The sequence below is a fragment of the Garra rufa genome, chromosome 4 (genome assembly GCF_049309525.1).
Source record: "Garra rufa chromosome 4, GarRuf1.0, whole genome shotgun sequence".
NCBI classification, from domain to species: Eukaryota; Metazoa; Chordata; class Actinopteri; order Cypriniformes; family Cyprinidae; genus Garra; species Garra rufa.
Window position 1 is genome coordinate 31,978,867 of NC_133364.1, and position 20,036 is coordinate 31,998,902.

At 36.5% G+C, this 20,036-nt stretch overlaps 2 protein-coding genes across 3 annotated transcripts; both read right to left on the minus strand.

The window, feature by feature from the left end:
• Positions 1 to 1,014: 1,014 nt before the first annotated feature.
• Positions 1,015 to 10,845, minus strand: LOC141333884 (uncharacterized). Of its 2 annotated transcripts, none has more exons than XM_073839043.1 (3): positions 10,797 to 10,845; positions 9,973 to 10,102; positions 1,015 to 2,573 (listed from the first exon to the last, which is right to left on the minus strand). In XM_073839043.1, exons 2-3 carry the CDS (start codon positions 10,070 to 10,072, stop codon positions 1,831 to 1,833), a joined length of 843 nt encoding a protein of 280 aa, XP_073695144.1. In that variant the 5' UTR covers positions 10,073 to 10,102; positions 10,797 to 10,845; the 3' UTR covers positions 1,015 to 1,830. The 2 variants fall into 2 exon arrangements, with proteins under 2 accessions (XP_073695144.1, XP_073695143.1); XM_073839042.1 differs by lacking the exon at positions 10,797 to 10,845 and adding an exon at positions 10,633 to 10,786.
• Positions 10,846 to 16,593: 5,748 nt separating this feature from the next.
• Positions 16,594 to 19,355, minus strand: LOC141333848 (E3 ubiquitin-protein ligase TRIM35-like). The gene is made up of 6 exons (XM_073838997.1): positions 18,860 to 19,355; positions 18,650 to 18,745; positions 18,196 to 18,426; positions 18,094 to 18,116; positions 17,893 to 18,011; positions 16,594 to 17,288 (listed from the first exon to the last, which is right to left on the minus strand). Exons 1-6 carry the CDS (start codon positions 19,253 to 19,255, stop codon positions 16,804 to 16,806), a joined length of 1,350 nt encoding a protein of 449 aa, XP_073695098.1. The 5' UTR covers positions 19,256 to 19,355; the 3' UTR covers positions 16,594 to 16,803.
• Positions 19,356 to 20,036: the final 681 nt, after the last annotated feature.

Sequence of the window (20,036 nt, forward strand, 5' to 3'; positions counted from 1 at the left end):
GAAACAGCGGTTTCTCCAGTAATATCATGAACGCTACTTTATCAGATAAAATTAACATTTTATTTTAAGGAACACTCCACTTTTATGGAAATAGGCTCATTCTCCAACTCCCCCTGAGTTAATAAGTTGAGTTTTACCGTTTTGAAATCCTTTCAGCCGTTCTTCTGTTCTGGCGATATCACTTTTAGCATAGCTTAGCATAGATCATTGAATCCTATGAGACCAATAGCATCGGGTTCAAAAATGACCAACGAGTTTCCATATTTGTCCTATTTAAAACTTGAATCTTCTACAGTTATATCGTGTACTAAGATTGGCGGAAAATATAAAGCTGTGATTTTCTAGGCCGATAAGATTAGGAACTACACTCCCATTCCGGCGTAATAGTCAAGGAGGTTTGCTGCAATAACACGGCCGAAGCAGGAACCAAATGCATGCACAGGGAGCGTTCCTCATTGAAAGTTACCTAGCTGGGAACTAATTTCAGGCGCTGCGTGATATTACTGCGCCTGCTTCGTCCATATTACGGCAGCAAACTTCCTTGACTATTACCCCGGAATGGGAGTGTAGTTCCTAATCTTATCGGCCTAGAAAATCGCATCTATACATTTTCCGCCGGTCTTAGTATACGATATAACTGCAGAAGAGTCAAGTTTTAAATAGGACAAATATCATAACTCTGTCATGAACGTGATGCTATTGGTCTAATAGGATTCAATGATCTATGCTAAGCTATGCTAAAAAGTGATATCGCCAGAAACGGCTGAATGGATTTCAAAACGATAAAACTCAACTTATTAACTCGGGGGGAGTTGGAGAATGAGCCTATTTAAAAAAAAAAAGTGGAGTGCTCCTTTAACCTCAAAAAGCGATGTAGGGTGTTTTTGACATACCCTAACTGTATTGAACTGGATTACAGTCTACGCTTGCACATTGTAAATTGTAAATTTGTTTTGAAAAAAAAAAAAAATGATAGTTTCAGGGCATACTTTCTTTAATAAGATAGACACTGTATTTCTATTTCTCACCTTTATTTTTGTTTTAATGAAAATTACAAGACATGAGTAATTTTTTACAATGCACTTACGCACAGAAATTGAGGAATTGCGGATTTCTATAGAAACGTTAAAAACGTTTGAATTAGACACTTTGACCATATGCCAGTAATAACAGTAAAGAAAAAAGGATGATCCAACATATCGCTAGGCACTATTCACACAGAATGCGCTTTTGTGTTCTGTGTGGGCCGTGGAAAAGGAAAAACATGCAAGAAGATGGGAATTAACTTCTTTTAACTTGAGCACCATGTTTTTAGAATGTTTCGTGCAAGAGACGCGAGTGCAACAATCAAGCGCGCCAATGTTTACATCGGAAAAAAACAATGAAAAAGCAATGCAATCGAGTAAAAAAACTTATTTAGAACTAGAACTACTTTGTCTGATTTTTCATGTTTGCATCAAGATGACAGGCTAAAAGCTGTTTGTTGTTTTTACAGACATTTATGGTTAAAACAGTTGACTAGTGTTATATCTTCAGTCATTCTGAATTTGAAATACCTTGACTTCTGAGATTTTTTTTTTAAGCATTTTCCTTGTATTATTTCTTAACGTAAGACAAGATTTCATTGCATTTAACAAGTGGGAAGGCGAACCTTCATCAAACCCAGAACTAATCGCGCCATTTGTGCCAGCCTGAGGAGAAAGCTATTTTAATAATGTAAATTGTGTGAAAAAAAGTGTGTTTTTCGAACCACCAAGGATGAGAGCATGTTCTAGTGCACCTCCAAAATTAAATAAAGACTTAATAAATAAAGAGCGTAATAGGACCTCTTTATTTTTTTTCTGTCTTGATCATCCCTACTAGTGGCACTGAGGATCGCTTTCTAGAATGGGTTCGCAAATGATTTTTCAGGTCTCTTGGATAGACGTAAGTCTCTTCACACCAAAGACATTTGTAAGGTCTTTCTCCAGTGTGAGTTCTCATGTGAATTTTAAGGTATTGTTTTGTGGAATATTTCTTTTCACACAGTTTACACGAGAAAGGCTTCTCTCCAGTGTGAATTCTCACGTGGTCTTTAAGGGATGCACTTATTGTAAAACCTTTTCCACAATGCAAGCAAACAAAAGGCTTCTCTCCAGTGTGAGTTCTCATGTGGACTGTAACACTTGATTTTTGAATAAATTTCTTTCCACACACTTCACAGGCGAAAGGCTTTTCTCCGGTGTGAACCCTCATGTGAATAGTGAGGTGTCGCTGATTTATGAAATTCTTCCCGCAGTCAAGGCACATGAAAGGCTTTCTTTTTCTGATGTGAATTTTGACATGTTCCTTAAGCTGTTTCCAGTCTGGGAAAATCATTTTGCATCTTCCATTTCGACATATGATCTTTTTAGAGTGAACTCTCATGTGCTGATAAATGTGTTTTTTGCTTCTGAAACTCTTTCCACACTGTCCACATATGTACGGCTGAAGACGTTCTTGAGCGCCATTTTCTAAGGAAGTATTTCCAGTCTTTGTGGAATTCTCTTCTGCTGCGTTTATTTCTTGATTATCCTCTTTCAGCGGTGTCATGTCTAAAATGAAAATGACAAACACAATTTAACTTCAGCTCAATTTTACAAACAGACATCAGTGTAATGTTGTAATAATGAATGTCCAAGTTGGAAGCAGGATCTTCTCAGGTGCATTTTCAAAAATGTTACTTCAGTTGTTTTTTATATTTATTCACATTTTTTTTTATTGTGATAAAGGAGTAGTTCACTTTTCAGAACAAAAATTTACAGATAATGAACTCACCCCCTTTTCATCTAAGATGTTCATGTCTTTCTTTCTTCAGTCGTAAGGAAATCATGTTTTTTGAGGAAAACATTTCAGGATTTCTCTCCATATAATGGACTTCTATGGTGCCCACGAGTTTGAACTTCCAAAATGCAGATTCAAAGGGCTCTAAAAGATCACAGCCGAGGAAAAAAGGGTCTTATCTAGCAAAATGATTGATTATTTTCTAAAATTTACATACTTTTTAACCTTTTTAACCTCAGATGCTCATCTTGTCTAGCTCTGTGTGTACTCTGTGTATTCCGGTTTATGACAGTTAGGGAATGTCGAAAATCTCATTTTCTTCTCCAACTTTAAAATTGTCCTACATCACTGTTATACCTTTTTTTTTTGTAAAGGGTATTTGATTGTATTTGCATGTTCACTGAATAAACACTGGGTCAGTACTTCTGCAGCGATGTAGGACGATTTTGAAGTTGGAAAAGAAAATGAGATGAGAGTTTTTCGACAAACCCTAACTGTCATGAACTGGAATACACAGAGTTACGAAGAGCTAGGCAAGACGAGCATTTAAGATTAAGAAGTATATAAATTGTATATGTTTTTAAAAAAAATAACATATCGTTTCAACTAGATAAGACCCTTCTTCCTCAGTTGGGGTCATTTAAAGCCCTTTGTAGCTGAATTTAAACTGCATTTTGGAAGTTCAAAATCAGGGGCACCATAGAAGTCCATTATATGGAGAGAAATCCTGAATTTTTTTTTCTTTAAAAAACATCATTTCTTTATGACTGAAGAAAGAAAGACATGAACATCTTGAACAAAGACATAATTTTAAAAATACTTTTCCACAAGACGTCACCACATAATGGGACAGCAAGCAAAAATGATGGATTCCCAACTATAGCAGGTTTCCTAAGGCTAAACATTTTACCAATTAAAACTTATGCTATTATATTGTAAATATGTAATCAATAACATAAACCGGTCTAAATACTTTAATAATATTGTTTATTGCCAGGTGTTCATGCAGGACCAAAATGGAAAAAAAAGTGCCATTTTAAATAAGTTCAGACCAATCATTTGCGTATCGACATGGTTGACAGCCGTTAATGTACAATTACCATTTTGGATAAGCAAACTGTAATACTGTATAAGATTTCTACTCGGACTGAAAGCATAAATCTAGGCTGCCGTTTTCAAAGCAAAATGCAAAACATTTCATGACATTTCATTCACTTAATCTCTTTCTCTATATATTAGGCTTGGGCGGTATCCAAATTTTGATACCATCAAACCTCCTCCCTATTTTACCCCGGTATACGGTATTACCGTGAATAAAAAAACAATTATGACGTAAGGCTCAGACAGCGTCACCAAACTGTTGGCTTGTCCCCAAACCGTTCAGAAACTGAATACCAAACACTACTGAAACAATGACAAAATAACATGCACAACAATATTAACAACTTTTATTAGCAACAAACAGCAGTTTAAAAAAAGTGCAAATACAACAATCAAGCAGAATTAAATTAACATAAACATCCAGGGGTTTCCCGTTTCTGCGTTTCCCGTAAAACGACATAACTCGCTGGTTAACCTCCATAGTACGATGCATTGTTGTGGAAACGAACTAGCTAGTCACAGTGTTTCCCGAACATGGTCGCATCTCTGTCGTTTGAACTACGTTAGTTCAACAACGTAGGGCCGTAGTTAAAGACGTCACCGAGTAATAACTTCGGCTATTTTACTGAGTAGGGACCTCAAAAATGCAGCTATATTGAACATGGCCCCTAATGACTCATTTTCCTTCCCCCCTGTCATTACGCTTTATTTGATATTTGATTCATCACGGGTTCCCTCTTACGTCGCACTCCGGGGTTCCCTCAGGCATTTGTGCACACGCACTAATCATAAACGGTGCTTATAGAGGACGCACGAAAATACATAGATTAAAATGCATTTATATTTAGTTTAAATGGAAGATATAGATTGTACTGCATGTTAGCTTGCAAATTATGCTCAAAAATAAAATTTATTAAGCCCACGTCTTACTAACAAGAAACTATGCTTCTAAGGTCGAGAGTTGTAGTTCCAACCACGTAAGCTTGCGACGCTGTTTGCGAATGTTCGTTTGAACAGGTGTCAGAAAACACCGAATCATTGCATTATGTTGGTAATGACGGAACTTGCGACCATAGTTGGCAAACGATGCTTTTGGGAAACGCACCCCTGAACTTACATTTCACTAGTTTAAGAAATGTCTGATCGTAAAAATCTGCTTCTTTCATTTTAAGGTATTGTTTTCATTATAATCTACTGATTTAAATAATCAATAATAATTATTATTATACCACTGCACGCCTAGCCTGACATGCTCTCAGGTATGAATGAACAGGCATTTGTGGACAGAGCGGGCGCATTAGGCACAATCGTCAAATATATTTCAAAAGAAGCCGCCACGGTCCTGACCACATCATCACTGTCTTTACTGATTGTTTTTAGGGAATATTTCAATTTATTAACATGCGATTGAATTAGCTATTCATGTGGTGGACTGTCATGATTTTGGATAATGCAGGACACTACTGAATGATGCGCATCAGAGAAGTGGGTAAACGCAAAGCCGTCCACTGCATTGCTGTGCTCAATAGCATTAGCACAGGCATAACTCCCTTCAAACTTTATAGGGAATGTCACCGTTTCTGTCAGCAAAATCTACACAAATGAAATCGTCTGCCTGATGAAAAAGTACATAAAACACGTTCATGTTTTAGAAAATGTAGTTAATATTAGCATCATTATTGATTTATCTCATCCACCCGCAAATAATCAGAATGCATTTTTTTATTACCCGACCCACCTGACCCACGGATTATCCGCAGCGCCCGCGGATATAACCACCATCCACGCATCACTACGCATTTTTAGGCATTAAATAAATTATATTTAATATTTAATCCTTGTCTCCTATATAAGTGCATTGCTCCTATATAAGTGCATTGCTTTTTATTAAGGTATAACGGTATTGAAACTGATACCGTTGCTATTTTTAGATCCCGTGGTATACCATATTACCGCCCAAGCCGGCTATATATAGACCTTTTACCAGAGTAAATGATGAGTGCCGCCATTACGAATTCTAACGTCAGCTTGGATGCTCTTCTGTTTCGGTCTCCACAGGAACCATTCAAATCTGCTTTTAATTGTTGCTAACGTCGGCAGCTTCATGTCATTTACGCACTCATTAAAGTTTAGGGAGTGAGGCATTGACAAATGACGGTCATTGCAATATTGCATGGTGCTATAGAGCTTTATAGAGATGTACTTTTTAAAATTATTTTATTAGGTTTAATATTAGATTAACAGCTCGGAATATACGCTACTTTAACTAGAAACACTGGAGACCGGAAATGCAAAGCATTCTTCAGGTCAAGAGTCAGGCATGACTTCTGCGTTCAGGAAAAACGTCTAGATAAATTTTCGATCGTAAATTTTCCTTTTCAAACTTAAAATCAGAGCAAGTGTGTGTAAATATTTGCATTTTATTTTACTTACTTAATTCACTTTATTACTTTATTTTATTTATGTTTACTGTAGAATAAAATTGTATTTTTAGTATTCACTTTTTATTTGAAAATACAATAGTACTATCACACTTTATTGTTTTATTTAACAATAAAAACTAATATTTTTATTATTAATTTATTTTCATGGGTCACACTATATTCAGTGAGAGTCCCAAATCAAATCTCTAGGTTCTTTTATGAGAACCAGGCTGAAAAATTTATGTCAGGGTTTCTGCAGATATGAACAAGTGAAATGTAAGAATTTAAGACCTTTTTAATTCCACCTTATATGAAATTTAAGACCTAAACCTGTAACGGAAATGCACATTATATTACTTGCATATATGTAATATTTAATGTGTTTAATGTAAAAAGTAAACAAAATTTAATGGATGTCATAAATTTATTACTACGATACACAGTGAACTTTTCATATCAGAAGACACTATTCCACACAAAATATCCCCATAAATGTTCCAGTAGAGATATCAGGTGACGTAAACAATTTATTCTGAAGCAATATTTTCATCAGTGCTCCATTAGCTTTTACATCTTAAATCTGCATATTTGATTTACCTTTATAAAGGCCTTTTTTTACTTTTGAAATGTATGCATCACCTTTGAAATTATTACAATTTATCAAATTCTATATGTCTGTTAGCAGTCAGATTACATAATTTACACTGCAAAATTAAAAGTGCAATAAATGATGTTATGAGATTAATGTTTTAAATACATTTATAAATATATAAATTAGAAATAATGGGTGGGGATGCATACTTTTAAACATACTAATCTACCAGCAGGTGGCGGTAAGTCACTTATTGAGTGAGTTTGTGAGTTATTTCAACTGATTCGAGCAAAACGCTGAATCATTTAGTAGTAAAATGTTGCTTGAGAATGTGCTTTACTTCTGCTGCAATCCTTGTTTGGAACTATTTTCGTTGGTGAAACAGAACAAAACAGTAAATATTTGGTCTAATGTGCAAGTAACTACTTGACTAACTACTTGTTTACTGAACAAAAATTAATGTAACATTTGTAATGGTGAGAATTTTCAGCAAAAAGCTTCCTTGGTGTATTACTGAACTATATCATGTTATAAATAAACTATACTAACTAAACTATTTTACATTTTTACCTCAGTGTGTTTCTTTAGAGTGCTGTTACAGGGTTCCTGCAGATTTGAACAAGTGAAATTTAAGACCTAAACCTGTAACGGAAATAGATATTATATTACATGCATACATGTAATATTTAATGTGTTTAATGTAAAAAGTAAACAAAATTTCATGGCTGTCATAAATTTAATACTATGATATACAGTGAACTTTTCATATCAGCAGATACTATTCCACTAACTATCCCCATAAAAGTACCACTAGAAATATCTGATGTAAAAAACTTTTACTTTCGAAATGTATGCATTACCTTTGAAATTTATTTTATGAATTTATCAATAAATTCTAATTTGCTGTTAGCAGTGAGATGACATAATTTACACTGCAAAATTAAAAGTGAGATTAATGTTTTAAATACATTTATTGATTTATAAATATATACATTATAAATGTTGGGTGTGGAGGCATACTTTTAAACACACTAAACTACCAGCAGGTGGCGGTAAGTCACTTCATGAGCGAGTTATTTCAACTTATTCGACCAAACGCTGAATCATTGCAAAACGTTACTAGGAGAATGCTTCTGCTGCGATCCTTGTTTGGAACTATTTTCGTTGGTGAAACAGAACAAAACAGTGAAAATATTTTGTCTAATATGTAAGTAACTTGACTAACTACTTGTTTATTGAGCTTAAATTAATGTAACATTTGTAATTGTGAGAATTTTCAGCAAAAAGCTCACTTGGTATATTACTGAACTATATCATGTTATAAATAAACTATACATTTTTAATTTTTACCTCAGTGTGTTTCTTTAGAGTGCTGTTACGCTCATTTGTTTTAAAGTATGTCACAAATAGACCAGAAATACACACATATCCATTATCAATTTCTGTTTACGTTGAATGTATTAAAATAGGAATCTTTCTTGCCTTTCGATGCTTCGCTGGTTGTTTTTGTCACTTCAGTTTTAATCAGGTGGTTTGTTCGGTCGGGCAAGTAAAAAAAAAAAAACATTTTAAAAGTATCTCGAAGGCTGGCGGTCAGCTAGCTCGACCTATATTTATTATCATTATTGAGAACATTATATACAGAAAAAGGTAGTTTGACCTGTATTCTGCTACTGCGATTCTGTCTGAAGACCCAGTAACTTCCACAGAGGGAGAAAAAAAATCTACAGATGTTAGCAACTGGCCTTAGCCAAGCCCTATATTCAGTTTTTTCAAGACAAGTATCGCTAAACTTGCACTTCCCCAAAGCTAAAAAGTTAAATCCATTTTACTTCTGTGGTACAATCCGAGAGAGACTCGCGCCAATAACAGAAAGCTGATTGGCTATTGCATGCTGGTCTCATTTGTAGTTTAAATACAGCAAATTATATTTGGAATAGTGAAATAAAGAACTACAACACCACGGAAACAACAAAAAGAGAATTTAAATGAGCATTAGAGGTAGCGTTACATGGACATCGGAAAAATAAGACCTGTGTAAAATTATTTAAGACCTAGAACAGCGAATTTAAGACTTTTTAAGGCCTAAAACTTTGATTTTTAAATTTAAGACTTTTTAAGACCCCGCGGGAACCCTGTGTTACGCTCATTTGTTTTGTTATGTTTCTGGTCTCTCACAAAGAGAGATGGATACACTATCCATTATTATTAATTGCTCTTTACGTTGAATGTTTTATTAAAATAGGAATCTTTCTTGCGTTTCGATGCTTCGCTGGTTATTTTTGTCACTTCAGTTTTAATCAGCCTGCTTGTTCAGTCGGGCAAGTAAAACAAAAAACACATTTTAAAAATATCTCGAAGACTGGTGGTCAGCCAGCTCGACCTATATTTATTATTATTATTGAGAACATTATATACAGAAAAAAGCTAGCTTGACCTGTATTCTGCCTGAAGATGCAGTAACTTCCGCAGGGGGAAAAAAAAAATTCAGTTGTAAGCAACTGGCCTTAGCCAAGCCCTATATTCAGTTTTTTCAAGCCAAGTATCACTAAACTTAGACTTCCCCATAGCTAAAAAGTTAAATCCATTTTACTTCTGTGGTGCAATCCGAGAGAGACTCGCGCCAATAACAGAAAGCTGATTGGCTATTGCATGTTGGTTTCATTTGTCGTTGTAATACAGTAAATTATGTTTGGACTAGTGAAATAAAGAACTACAACACCACGGAAACAACCAAGCAACAACAACAAAAAGAGAATTTAAATGAGCATTAGAGGTAGCGTAACATGGACATCGGAAAAATAAGACCTGTGTAAAATTATTTAAGACCTAGAACAGCGAATTTAAGACTGTTTAAGGCCTAAAAATTTTTACATTTTAAGACTTTTAATGACCCCGCAGAAACCCTGTATGTGCACCCCGATTATTGCAATTATTTGCGGGACAATATACACAGAAAGCCTTCTGTTCACACGAGGTGACCTGCTCCCTGTCATATAAACCACATTTCTGTAGAGCTGGACATTTTAATAAGGATTGAGAACGAAAACCAACCTGTTTGTTCCTCAGTATCTTCTTGTTTGATTTTAACTGTTTCTTGAATCCAGAAGTCTTCACTGTCCTCATCAACTAAAGCCATCTTAATAGTGTCCATTGTATTTCAGTGACTTCTCCAAGAGTTGTTCTGTGTTTTTGGCAGAAAGAAATAGAAACACAAACTAAATGTCTAGGTGCGTTTCAATCAGTAGTCAGCACACTGGTAAGGGAAGTCAGAGAAATATAGAGAGAGTTATAAACAAACTAGCACTCAAATTAACAGAAAACACCAAATGTACGTAAGATTAACATTTTTATGTATATTTGATGTTTGTTGATTTGTGTGTTATATTTAATTAAATACACTTTCATGAAAACATTTTGTTAGCTCTCATTTTGAGCAGCAGCGGGAGATTCATAACAGTGAATAATTTTGAGAATAAATTGATTTAGTTGTAGTTTACACCTCATGAGTAACAGCCCATTTTTTACGGTTAGTTTGCTTAAATAAGAAATCCTTAATGCAGCCTTCAAATGCTCCTATGAATTGAGGAGCTGCTGCAGTTTCATAAAGCTCCGTTTCTCTATCGCTAAGTTACTTTGCCAGTGACTGAATTCGTGTTTATGATAAACTGATTCACGATATAAAAGTGAAATAAGATGCGCCGTTTCTCTTACCTTCTTACTCACTCAAAATAACCTTCGTTTATATGACTGAATAAAACACATTACCGTTTCATTCGGTAGTTATTAATTTCACCATTTTATATCATATTCTCTAACGAGTTGCGACGGCTTTCAAATGGTATAAAAACGACTTTAAATGGTCAAAAACAACAAACCTTTCTTCTGCCGGACCACAGACGCAGAGCGCGACGCTGCCTTGTGACGTCATATCCTCAAACAAAATAAAAGTCTTTTTCGCTGAAGCATTGAATATCTCTAGACTAGAGCATAAAATTCTTCTTCTTCTTCTTTTGATTTTATTGGCGGTTGACAACCAGATTTAAAGGTGTATTACCGCCACCTACCAGACTGGAGTGTGGAACAGTAGATGACAATACAAAAAAAAAATAAAAAATTATAATCTATCCATCAGACCTGTGTTTTTCAGATAATTCATGAGATATTTGACAACATCCTGGGAACTTCCTTTTAATAGATTCTGAATATTAATATTTTCACTGTTATTCTCTAGCATTTTAAACATTTCTCTTCTTTCTTCCTCATATTGTCTACACTCTAATAGTACATGTGTTACTGATTCCATTACTTTACAGTTTTCACATAAACCTGTTGGATGCTTGCCTATCATGTGCAGTGTCTGATTTAGTCCATTATGCCCTAATCTAAGACGGGTGAGCAGAATCTCTTCCTTTCGGTTTCTGCCCCTTATTCTGCCTTCACCAACTTTTTCCTGGATATTATATAAATGTCGACCCACATCATTAAAATCCCAGTATTGTTGCCATTTTCCCATAATTCTGGATTTAATAATACTCTTTCCTTCAGCTTTACTTAAAGGGACATTTAAATCCACAGTTTGTCTTCTTAATGATAATTTAGCCAGCTTATCAACTGCTTCATTTCCCTCAATTCCTACATGTGCAGGGACCCAAACAAATCCAACATTCAAGCCCTTCTCATGCAAATTAAAAATGACTTGATGAATTTCATTAATAATATCGAGTCTGCATGATTTAAGAGTTTTAATACTTAAAAGAGCTGACCAGCTGTCTGTTGCAATTACGGCACCATTCACATTATTTTCCTGAATCCAGTTTAGAGCTGTTAAAACTCCCACAAGTTCTACTGTATACACTGATAAGTTATCTGTAGTTCTTCTAATTATAGCTAATTCATATTGAGGAATATATATTGCCATTCCTGTGCGTCCTGTCTCTGGATCTTTAGATCCATCTGTAAAAATCATTAGTTTTCCCATAAACTGCTCTTTAATATAATTTTGTGCTAAAACACCTTTTGGTATCTGTAGGCAATTATCCCTTATTTGATGTTGAATGTTTAAGTCTATTATTGGCATCCTGAATAACCAAGGGGGGGTATCTGAAAAACAAACTGTTGAGCAGTATTGCTGGTTACACAGTCCCTCATTCTCTGCTTTTATATCTCCTATCCATCCAAAGCTTCTAACATTATACTTACTGTGCTCCCAACACTCCTGTAAAATATTTTTGGTAGGGTGAGAACTATTATGGCCTTTCAGATTTAGAGCATAAAATTACAGGATAGGGAAGAACTTATAACTAATTTGAACAAATATTGTAGAATCAAAATCGAATTTGTATTTGTGGAGAGATTTAACTATTTAATTTATTATTTGAAACTAAAACCTCAGTTTCTCCCCAGAACATAAACACAATAAATCCAATTTTAGTTTTTGTTGTTGAAGTAGATTTCACTAAAGGACTGGGTGCAGAGGTTATCTGTGTTTAATCTTATTGTTTTCAGTAGTTCTTTTAGAGCAGTTTTATTTAAAATACACTTCTCATCTTCCCTTATAAACAATGTAACTCCAGAAGTACTTCCATTAGAAAAATTTATTAGTGTATATGATTTTAATGATGTTAAAAGTTGTGAAAACAAAATACCTGCAATATCCAGTTATGCCTGAAGGAAATTCAGAGGTGAAGATCAGGAAACTGAGAGAATCTTCAGCAGATTCTTGATTGAGATGGTAGGCTACTGTAGCGCAGCAGTCATCAAGACTGACTAAAACACTCAATCACTGTAGTTTTATGCAGATTTCAGGAGACCGTCATTAGGATATAAAGGATGTAAGCACTTACAGGATTTTGCCCAGATTTTCTGCATCTCCAATCCAATTAGCATAACTATAACGAAGGTGTGATCAGGGAAAATCACACCTTCAGACACTGCTTTCACATTTAACTCAGGTATTGATTAGCAGGAAAAAAGACAGCAGTTAAAGAAATGAGGCAGAAGCATCAACAGCCAATAAAGACAAAAGGTGACAAATACCATGATTTCACATTTCACTAGAACATGCTCCCATGCTTGGTGGTTTGAAAAACACATTATGTTTCACATAATTTACATGATTAGAATAGCTTTCTCTCCAGGCTGGCACAAATGGACTTGATTAGTTCCAGGTTTGATGAATATCCGCCATCCGAAAAACCAAATGTGTTGTGATTGGTTAGCAGTCCCACTGCATTACAACTGGTGAACAGCTTAGACGCCGTTAAAGTACTGCCACGCTCCTTCCCATAGTTCTGTGTACAACTGTCCAAGCTAGATTAAAGTGATTCTAACGTTTTAAATGTGGATATTTCTCTTACAAAAACACATTGGATTGCTAAATGAGGGCTTGGGAGTGCCACGATTATATAACTCCAGTTGCATTTCGTCGCCTTAGAATTATAAGGTTCTATCTGCGTTCTGAGCACTTTCGAGATATTGAGCTTCAAAGTTTTTTGCATTCCATAGACTTCTGCAGATAGAACCATTTTTGCTTTCTAAAAAAGGGCCCAAAATATACAAAGCTTACAAAAGAAACATCAAATAATGTAAATAAGTTGTCACAGAATAAGAATGTGAATAACTCAACTTTGACAAAAATGTCAGATAGAACCTAATAATTCTAAGGTGACGATTTGTCTAAAAAGGAGGAAGTCATATACACCTAGGATGCATAGAGGGTGTGTAAATAATACACTAGTACTGGTGCCATCGTCAGTCTGAGAGACTGCCGATACATGATACGATCACTTTACATTCCCGAACCAGCTCCAGCATAAGGCTGGTGAAGCTAACTACACCTCAACAGCGCGGCTCCAGCACGGCTACCAGAACAGTTCGCAGACACTTTAGTTGATGCTTGCGTTTATATGAGCCGCCCTGTGGCTCGCTGAAGCATCCCAGAACCGGCTGTCCATGCTACATCTCATTTGACATTACATTACATACATTTTGACATCATAGCATCCGGAAAACAAACGCTGTAGTCCAAAGGAGCCATTTTTTGTAGTTGTTGAAAAGGGATTTTTTTAAAATCTAAATATCTCCCTTTTGAGTGGACTATGAGATTTGTAACTTTGTAGATGTTTTTTTTATGCCCAAACATACACACCACACACTGGCTAAAGTTCAAAAAGTGAAACCCTTTAATCACTGAAAGGAGGAAAAGTGACCCATACTAGGAATTTGTGCTCTGCATTTAACCCATCCAAGTGCACACACAGTAGTGAACACACACACACACACACACACACACACACACACACCCACAGTGAGAGCAGTGGGCAGCCATTGCTGCGGCGCCCGGGGAGCAGTTGGGGGATCGGTGCCTTGCTCACCTCAGTCGTGGTATTGAGGGTGGAGAGGGTGCTGTACATTCACTCCCCCCACCTACAATCCCTGCCGGACCTGAGACTCGAACCTGCAACCTTAGGGTTACAAGTCCGACTCTCTAACCATTAGGCCACGGCTGCCCCCACACTGCCCCCTTGAAATGTAAGTGATACTGGTTGAATACACCAGTGAGGTAATGTCAAAGTGTAAACAGCTGCAATCAAGCACTTTTGTATAGGACTTTTTCACAGTCCAAAATGTTTCGTATTGTTAAACATTAAAGTCCACTTTACCACAAGTAGTCCTGGAATTTTTTTTCACATTCTTGTACACCAGGGGTGCCCAACCCTGTTCCTGAAGATCTACCTCCCTGCAGACTTTAGTTCCAGCCCTGCTCCAACACAGCTGTCTGTAATTAACAAGTGTTAGATGAATTAGCTGGTTCAGATGTGTTTGATCAAGGTTGGAGCTGAACTTGGTAGGATGGTACAGTTGTGGCCAAAAGTTTTGAGAATTACATAAATATATGAAATTGGGAAAGTTGCTGCTTAAGTTTTTATAATAGCAATTTGCATATACTCCAGAATGTTATGAAGAGTGATCAAATGAATTGCATAGTCCTTCTTTGCCATGAAAATTAACTTAATCCTGAAAAAAACTTTCCACTGCATTTCATTGCTGTCATTAAAGGACCTGCTGAGATCATTTCAGTAATCGTCTTGTTAACTCAGGTGAGAATGTTGACGAGCACAAGGCTGGAGATCATTATGTCAGGCTGATTGGGTTAGAATGGCAGACTTGACATGTTAAAAGGAGGGTGATGCTTGAAATCATTGTTCTTCCATTGTTTACCATGGTGACCTGCAAAGAAACGCGTGCAGCCATCATTGCGTTGCATAAAAATGGCTTCACAGGCAAGGATATTGTGGCTACTAAGATTGCACCTAAATCAACAATTTATAGGATCATCAAGAACTTCAAGGAAAGAGGTTCAATTCTTGTTAAGAAGGCTTCAGGGCATCCAAGAAAGTCCAGCAAGCCCCAGGATCGTCTCCTAAAGAGGATTCAGCTGTGGGATCGGAGTGCCACCAGTGCAGAGCTTGCTCAGGAATGGCAGCAGGCAGGTGTGAGCGCATCTGCACGCACAGTGAGGCCAAGACTTTTGGAAGATGGCCTGGTGTCAAGAAGGGCAGCAAAGAAGCCAATACTCTCCAAAAAAAAACCATCAGGGACAGATTGATCTTCTGCAAAAAGTATGGCGAATGGACTGCTGAGGACTGGGGCAAAGTCATATTCTCCGATGAAGCCTATTTCTGATTGTTTGGGGCATCTGGAAAAAGGCTTGTCCGGAGAAGAAAAGGTGAGCGCTACCATCAGTCCTGTGTCATGCCAACAGTAAAGCATCCTGAGACCATTCATGTGTGGGGTTGCTTCTCATCCAATGGAGTGGGTTCACTCACAATTTTGCCCAAAAACACAGCCATGAATAAAGAATGGTACCAAAACACCCTCCAACAGCAACTTCTTCCAAATCCACAATGCATTTTCAAGCACGATGGAGCACCGTGCCATAAGACAAAAGTGATAACTAAGTGGCTCGGGGACCAAAACGTTGACATTTTTGGGTCCATGGCCTGAAAACTCCCCAGATCTTAATCACATTGAGAACTTGTGGTCAATCCTCAAGAGGCGGGTGGACAAACAAAAACCCACTAATTCTGACTAACTCAAAGAAGTGATTATGAAAGAATGGGTTGCTATCAGTCAGGATTTGAAACGTACGAAGTGCTTGTTGTAATTACATTTCAGTACATCACAGAAACAACTGAAACAAAGATCTAAAAGCAGTTTAGCAGCAAAATTTGTGAAAACTAATATTTGTGTCATTCTCAAAACTTTTGGCCACGACTGTAGATCTCCAGGCACAGGATGGACACTCCTGTTGTACACAGTCTGTTTCCATGCACCTTGTGAAGTGGTAAAGTTGCTCCAGATCCCACTTCATTACAAATTTCAGCTTGCTTTATTGGGCTGTAGCTATATTTGAAAATTGAAGTAACTTTGTTGAACATTTTGAAAACACAAACATTTTCATGAATTCGAAAGTGTATGTCAGAATGGCTTTACGAAACGATTTACACAAAATTTCTTTCTGCTCATATTTCATGAATGAGGCCCAATGTTTATTATGATTTACCTCCAATCGTATCTAAAGATATTTTACACAATTATTTCAAGCTTCTGCTTTTTAAACACGGAAAAGGTCTATTTCTATTTCATTCAACATCGTTGTGGACCAGCAAGAACCTTTTACATCCATTTAATACAGTTAACAAATGATCGTTTAACCTCTGAAACTGAAATGAACTATTCTACATTCACAACAAAAACTGAAAATGTCTTACTTTAACTCTCTCAGTGGCATAATACTGGAAAATCATTCTTCTATTCAGATCAACTGCACTCTTACTCAAAAGATTAAAGCAGGAAGATCTAGACCTACAGGAGTAGCAATCACTGGCTATTGACCGGTAAGATCCTCAGAGAGTCAGGACTACTGAAGAATGGTAAGAGTGTGTCAGTGAAGGTAGTTGTAAAGGTGTGTAGATGTGTGTTAGTTACAGGATCAATGAATGACACCGTTCCGCCTTCATAGTCCAGATACACTCTCACACGCTCAAGCTGCTGTACAACAGGAAAGCCAGTCTCTCTAGACACATTGTACTGCAAACTCCAGACATCAGTATTGAAGAAACCCCATCCTTTCCTCTGGTTGGATGCTGTAGTGACTCCTAGAGTCCAGACTGAACAGTCTTTAACTTCCACATCCCAGCAGTGTGCTCCTGAGTTAAAGCCCTCTGATCCCAGAACACAGCGATAACAATCAAATCTCTCGGGATTATCAGGAACGGGTTGATAGTTGCTCCGTCTCACACTGGTCAGATCATCAGACAGGACGAGACGGGGATTTGCAGTGTTTGGATCCAGAATTACAGGAGCTGATGAGACACAATCAACAGATGCTTTTATTCTGATGTTCATACAATGATCAAGAGTGAACCAAATAGACCATTATGAATTACAGTGAGGAAAAAAATATTTGATCCCCTTCTGATTTTGTACGTTTGCCTACTAACAAAGTAATGATAAGTCTATCATTTCAATTGTAGGTTCATTTGAACAGTGAGAGACTAACAAAAAAAAATCCACAAAAATGCATTTCAAAACAGTTATAAATTGGTTTGCATTTTAATGAGTGAAATAAGTATTTGACGCTTACCAAACGTGACTTAGTACTTGGTGGCAAAACCAACTTGATGTGAGATTTAAACGCATCCAATGCTCACGTCCATATTGATAAATAGCCATTGAGGTTATTTTTGTGTTTTTATTATATTTGAGGTTCTCCAGAAGCTTCGGTGTTAATCCGAAGAATCACATTTCTTTACACCTTTACACTGTTTAGTCTGTTTTGGACTTGAGCAGATGAAGAAATGAGAAATAAAGCATCCTCATACCAGAAGTAGTATGACCTTCACATCCTGACACCTGAAATCTAATACTTCTGTGTCAAGATCAACTAAAGATCTTCTCCAGACTCACTGTTCTGGACGACGTTCTGCATCTTCCTCCAGACTCTGAAAGGCAGGTTGCCCAAGTAACGTGGCACATGAATCAAAGCTCCAGAAATCATCTGTGGATCCGACTGTGAGATCTGAACTCTGGTAGGACATTCAAAAGTCAGAACTTTAATGGCTTTGCCTTCAAAAGCAGAGAGACCAGAGACACCAGCAAATCACTCACCCTTCCACTGCAACTGGAAACTCCTGCAAAATAAACACATCAAGAACTCAATCAAGAACTTAATCAATCATTTAACAATCAATCAATGATATGAACTCAGACATTTAGAAAGCAGACGTCATTGGCTTTGATCTTCTCCTCCATGTCTTTGATTCTGTGTGAAAGGACTGAGATGTGTCTGTTCATCTCCTCCAGCTTTTCCTTCATCAGCTGCTTCTTCTGCTCCTCTTCCTCCCTCAGTGCAGTGATTGTAGCTTCTTCTTCATTTCTGAGAAACTGATGAAGCTTCTCAAACTGTTGTTTAATCTGACACACCGTGTGCTCAGCTTGAGACTGAAATCAAATCACAGTGACTTCAATCATCTGAGATCAACACATCACATCATTAAGAATAGAGAAAAACTGAGATACACAACCTACAATGGATCCAGAAGCAGATTGCTGCTGATCATTTACAAAAACAAAGTGGAATCCATTCTATTAAATATATAAAATATAACAGTCTATAATGATCCTGCAGTTGTAATGAAAATGACTCTCGATTCCGTTTCCTCACCCTAATGTGTTGAAGTGTTTTCTCAAACTCTCCTATAATGTTTTCACTGTGTATAAGTTTCTCATGTAAGGACTTCAGTGCTGTATTGAGCTGCTCCTGGAATATAAAGGGAAAATCTATAAGACACCAGAGATTTCTGTTATATGTAGCAAAATGTTACTGAGAAATTTCTTCTGTGTGTTTTTATCCTTAGAAGTAAATCTGTCTTACCTTATAAGATGGAGCAGTTTCACTGACGGGTCTGACTGTGTGATTTACGTGTTTTTGTGAAGTAAAGCACTCTGCACATGCAGGCTGTTTGTTCTCCAGACAGAAGAGTTTGTGTTTCTCACTGTGCAAACTGCAGATCTCCTCAGATCCTGAAGAATGCCTCTCTTTTCTCTCTTTCAGGAACATCTCACACAAGTTTTGTAAAGCAAAATTAGCAGGAGGGTCATGTTTTGATGATATTCTCCCACAATCAGGACACTCCAGAGTTTCCTTTGTTTTCCAGAACTCTTGAAGACACTCTTTACAGACACTGTGACTACATGATAAAACAACAGGATCCTTGAAGATTTCAAAGCACAAGGGACAAGAAAGATCTTCTTCAGTTAGTAAATCCATTTTCACTGTCTGAGCTACAGCAAAACAAACTGCTCAAAAACCCTTAAGTAAAATTTTTCTTCATTCTTCACTGATGGCTGATTCTGTTTTGTTCTATGTCAAGACCATGTCTTCTTCTTGTAGATTTCCAGCTGTATAAACGCTGCTAGGCGTATTACTGCCCTCCATAGTTCAAAGTTTGAACTAGTTTTTTTTTTTTTTTTTTAAATACAGTCCTGTGTTATGCAAGAACTGAAGAACTGCCTCAGGGGTTAGTTTATGCTTGTCACTGTGTCCAAACAAAGATGTAACAGAGAATACTTCAACTCCAAGTCCTTCTTACTACATTATACTTTATGCCTCCCAGGAAAACATGCCCTACTGTTTCAAAAGGCCAATAATAAGTTTCACGGTTTGACAAATTGAACAGTAAATTCCACAATATGGTTATTTATAAATGTAGTTATTCTAAAAATTGACAAAATTCACCTTGTTTGACTTTTCTTTTTCTTTTATTTGGTAAATTATTTATTTAGGGGAAACAAACTCATCTTTTAGATTAACTTCCCCCAACTGAATGATATTAAATGCTATTTGTAGGTGCAATTGAACTTGATTCTGTATAAGGTATTTATAATTTGAATTATCTGAATTATTTTTTAACTCTCATTGTTTTACTTCAATCAGTTTACAATATCTAAATATTTATACTGAAATACTAAAGGCTAATATATAATATAGGCTTGATTTGCTTTGTTTTGTTATAACTTGCAACCCTTCACTTAGACATTTAAACAAGAGA

Excerpts from the sequence above, each read along its gene's own strand:
- LOC141333884 (XM_073839043.1), bottom strand. The coding sequence starts at position 10,072 with ATGGACACTATTAAGATGGCTTTAGTTGATGAGGACAGTGAAGACTTC. Across the intron at positions 2,574-9,972 it reads AGATACTGAGGAACAAACAG|ACATGACACCGCTGAAAGAG; the intron begins GTTGGTTTTCGT and ends TTTTCATTTTAG.
- LOC141333848 (XM_073838997.1), bottom strand. The coding sequence starts at position 19,255 with ATGGATTTACTAACTGAAGAAGATCTTTCTTGTCCCTTGTGCTTTGAA. Across the intron at positions 18,746-18,859 it reads AAACTGCTCCATCTTATAAG|GAGCAGCTCAATACAGCACT; the intron begins GTAAGACAGATT and ends TTTATATTCCAG. Across the intron at positions 17,289-17,892 it reads GCAGAACGTCGTCCAGAACA|CTCCTGTAATTCTGGATCCA; the intron begins GTGAGTCTGGAG and ends GTGTCTCATCAG.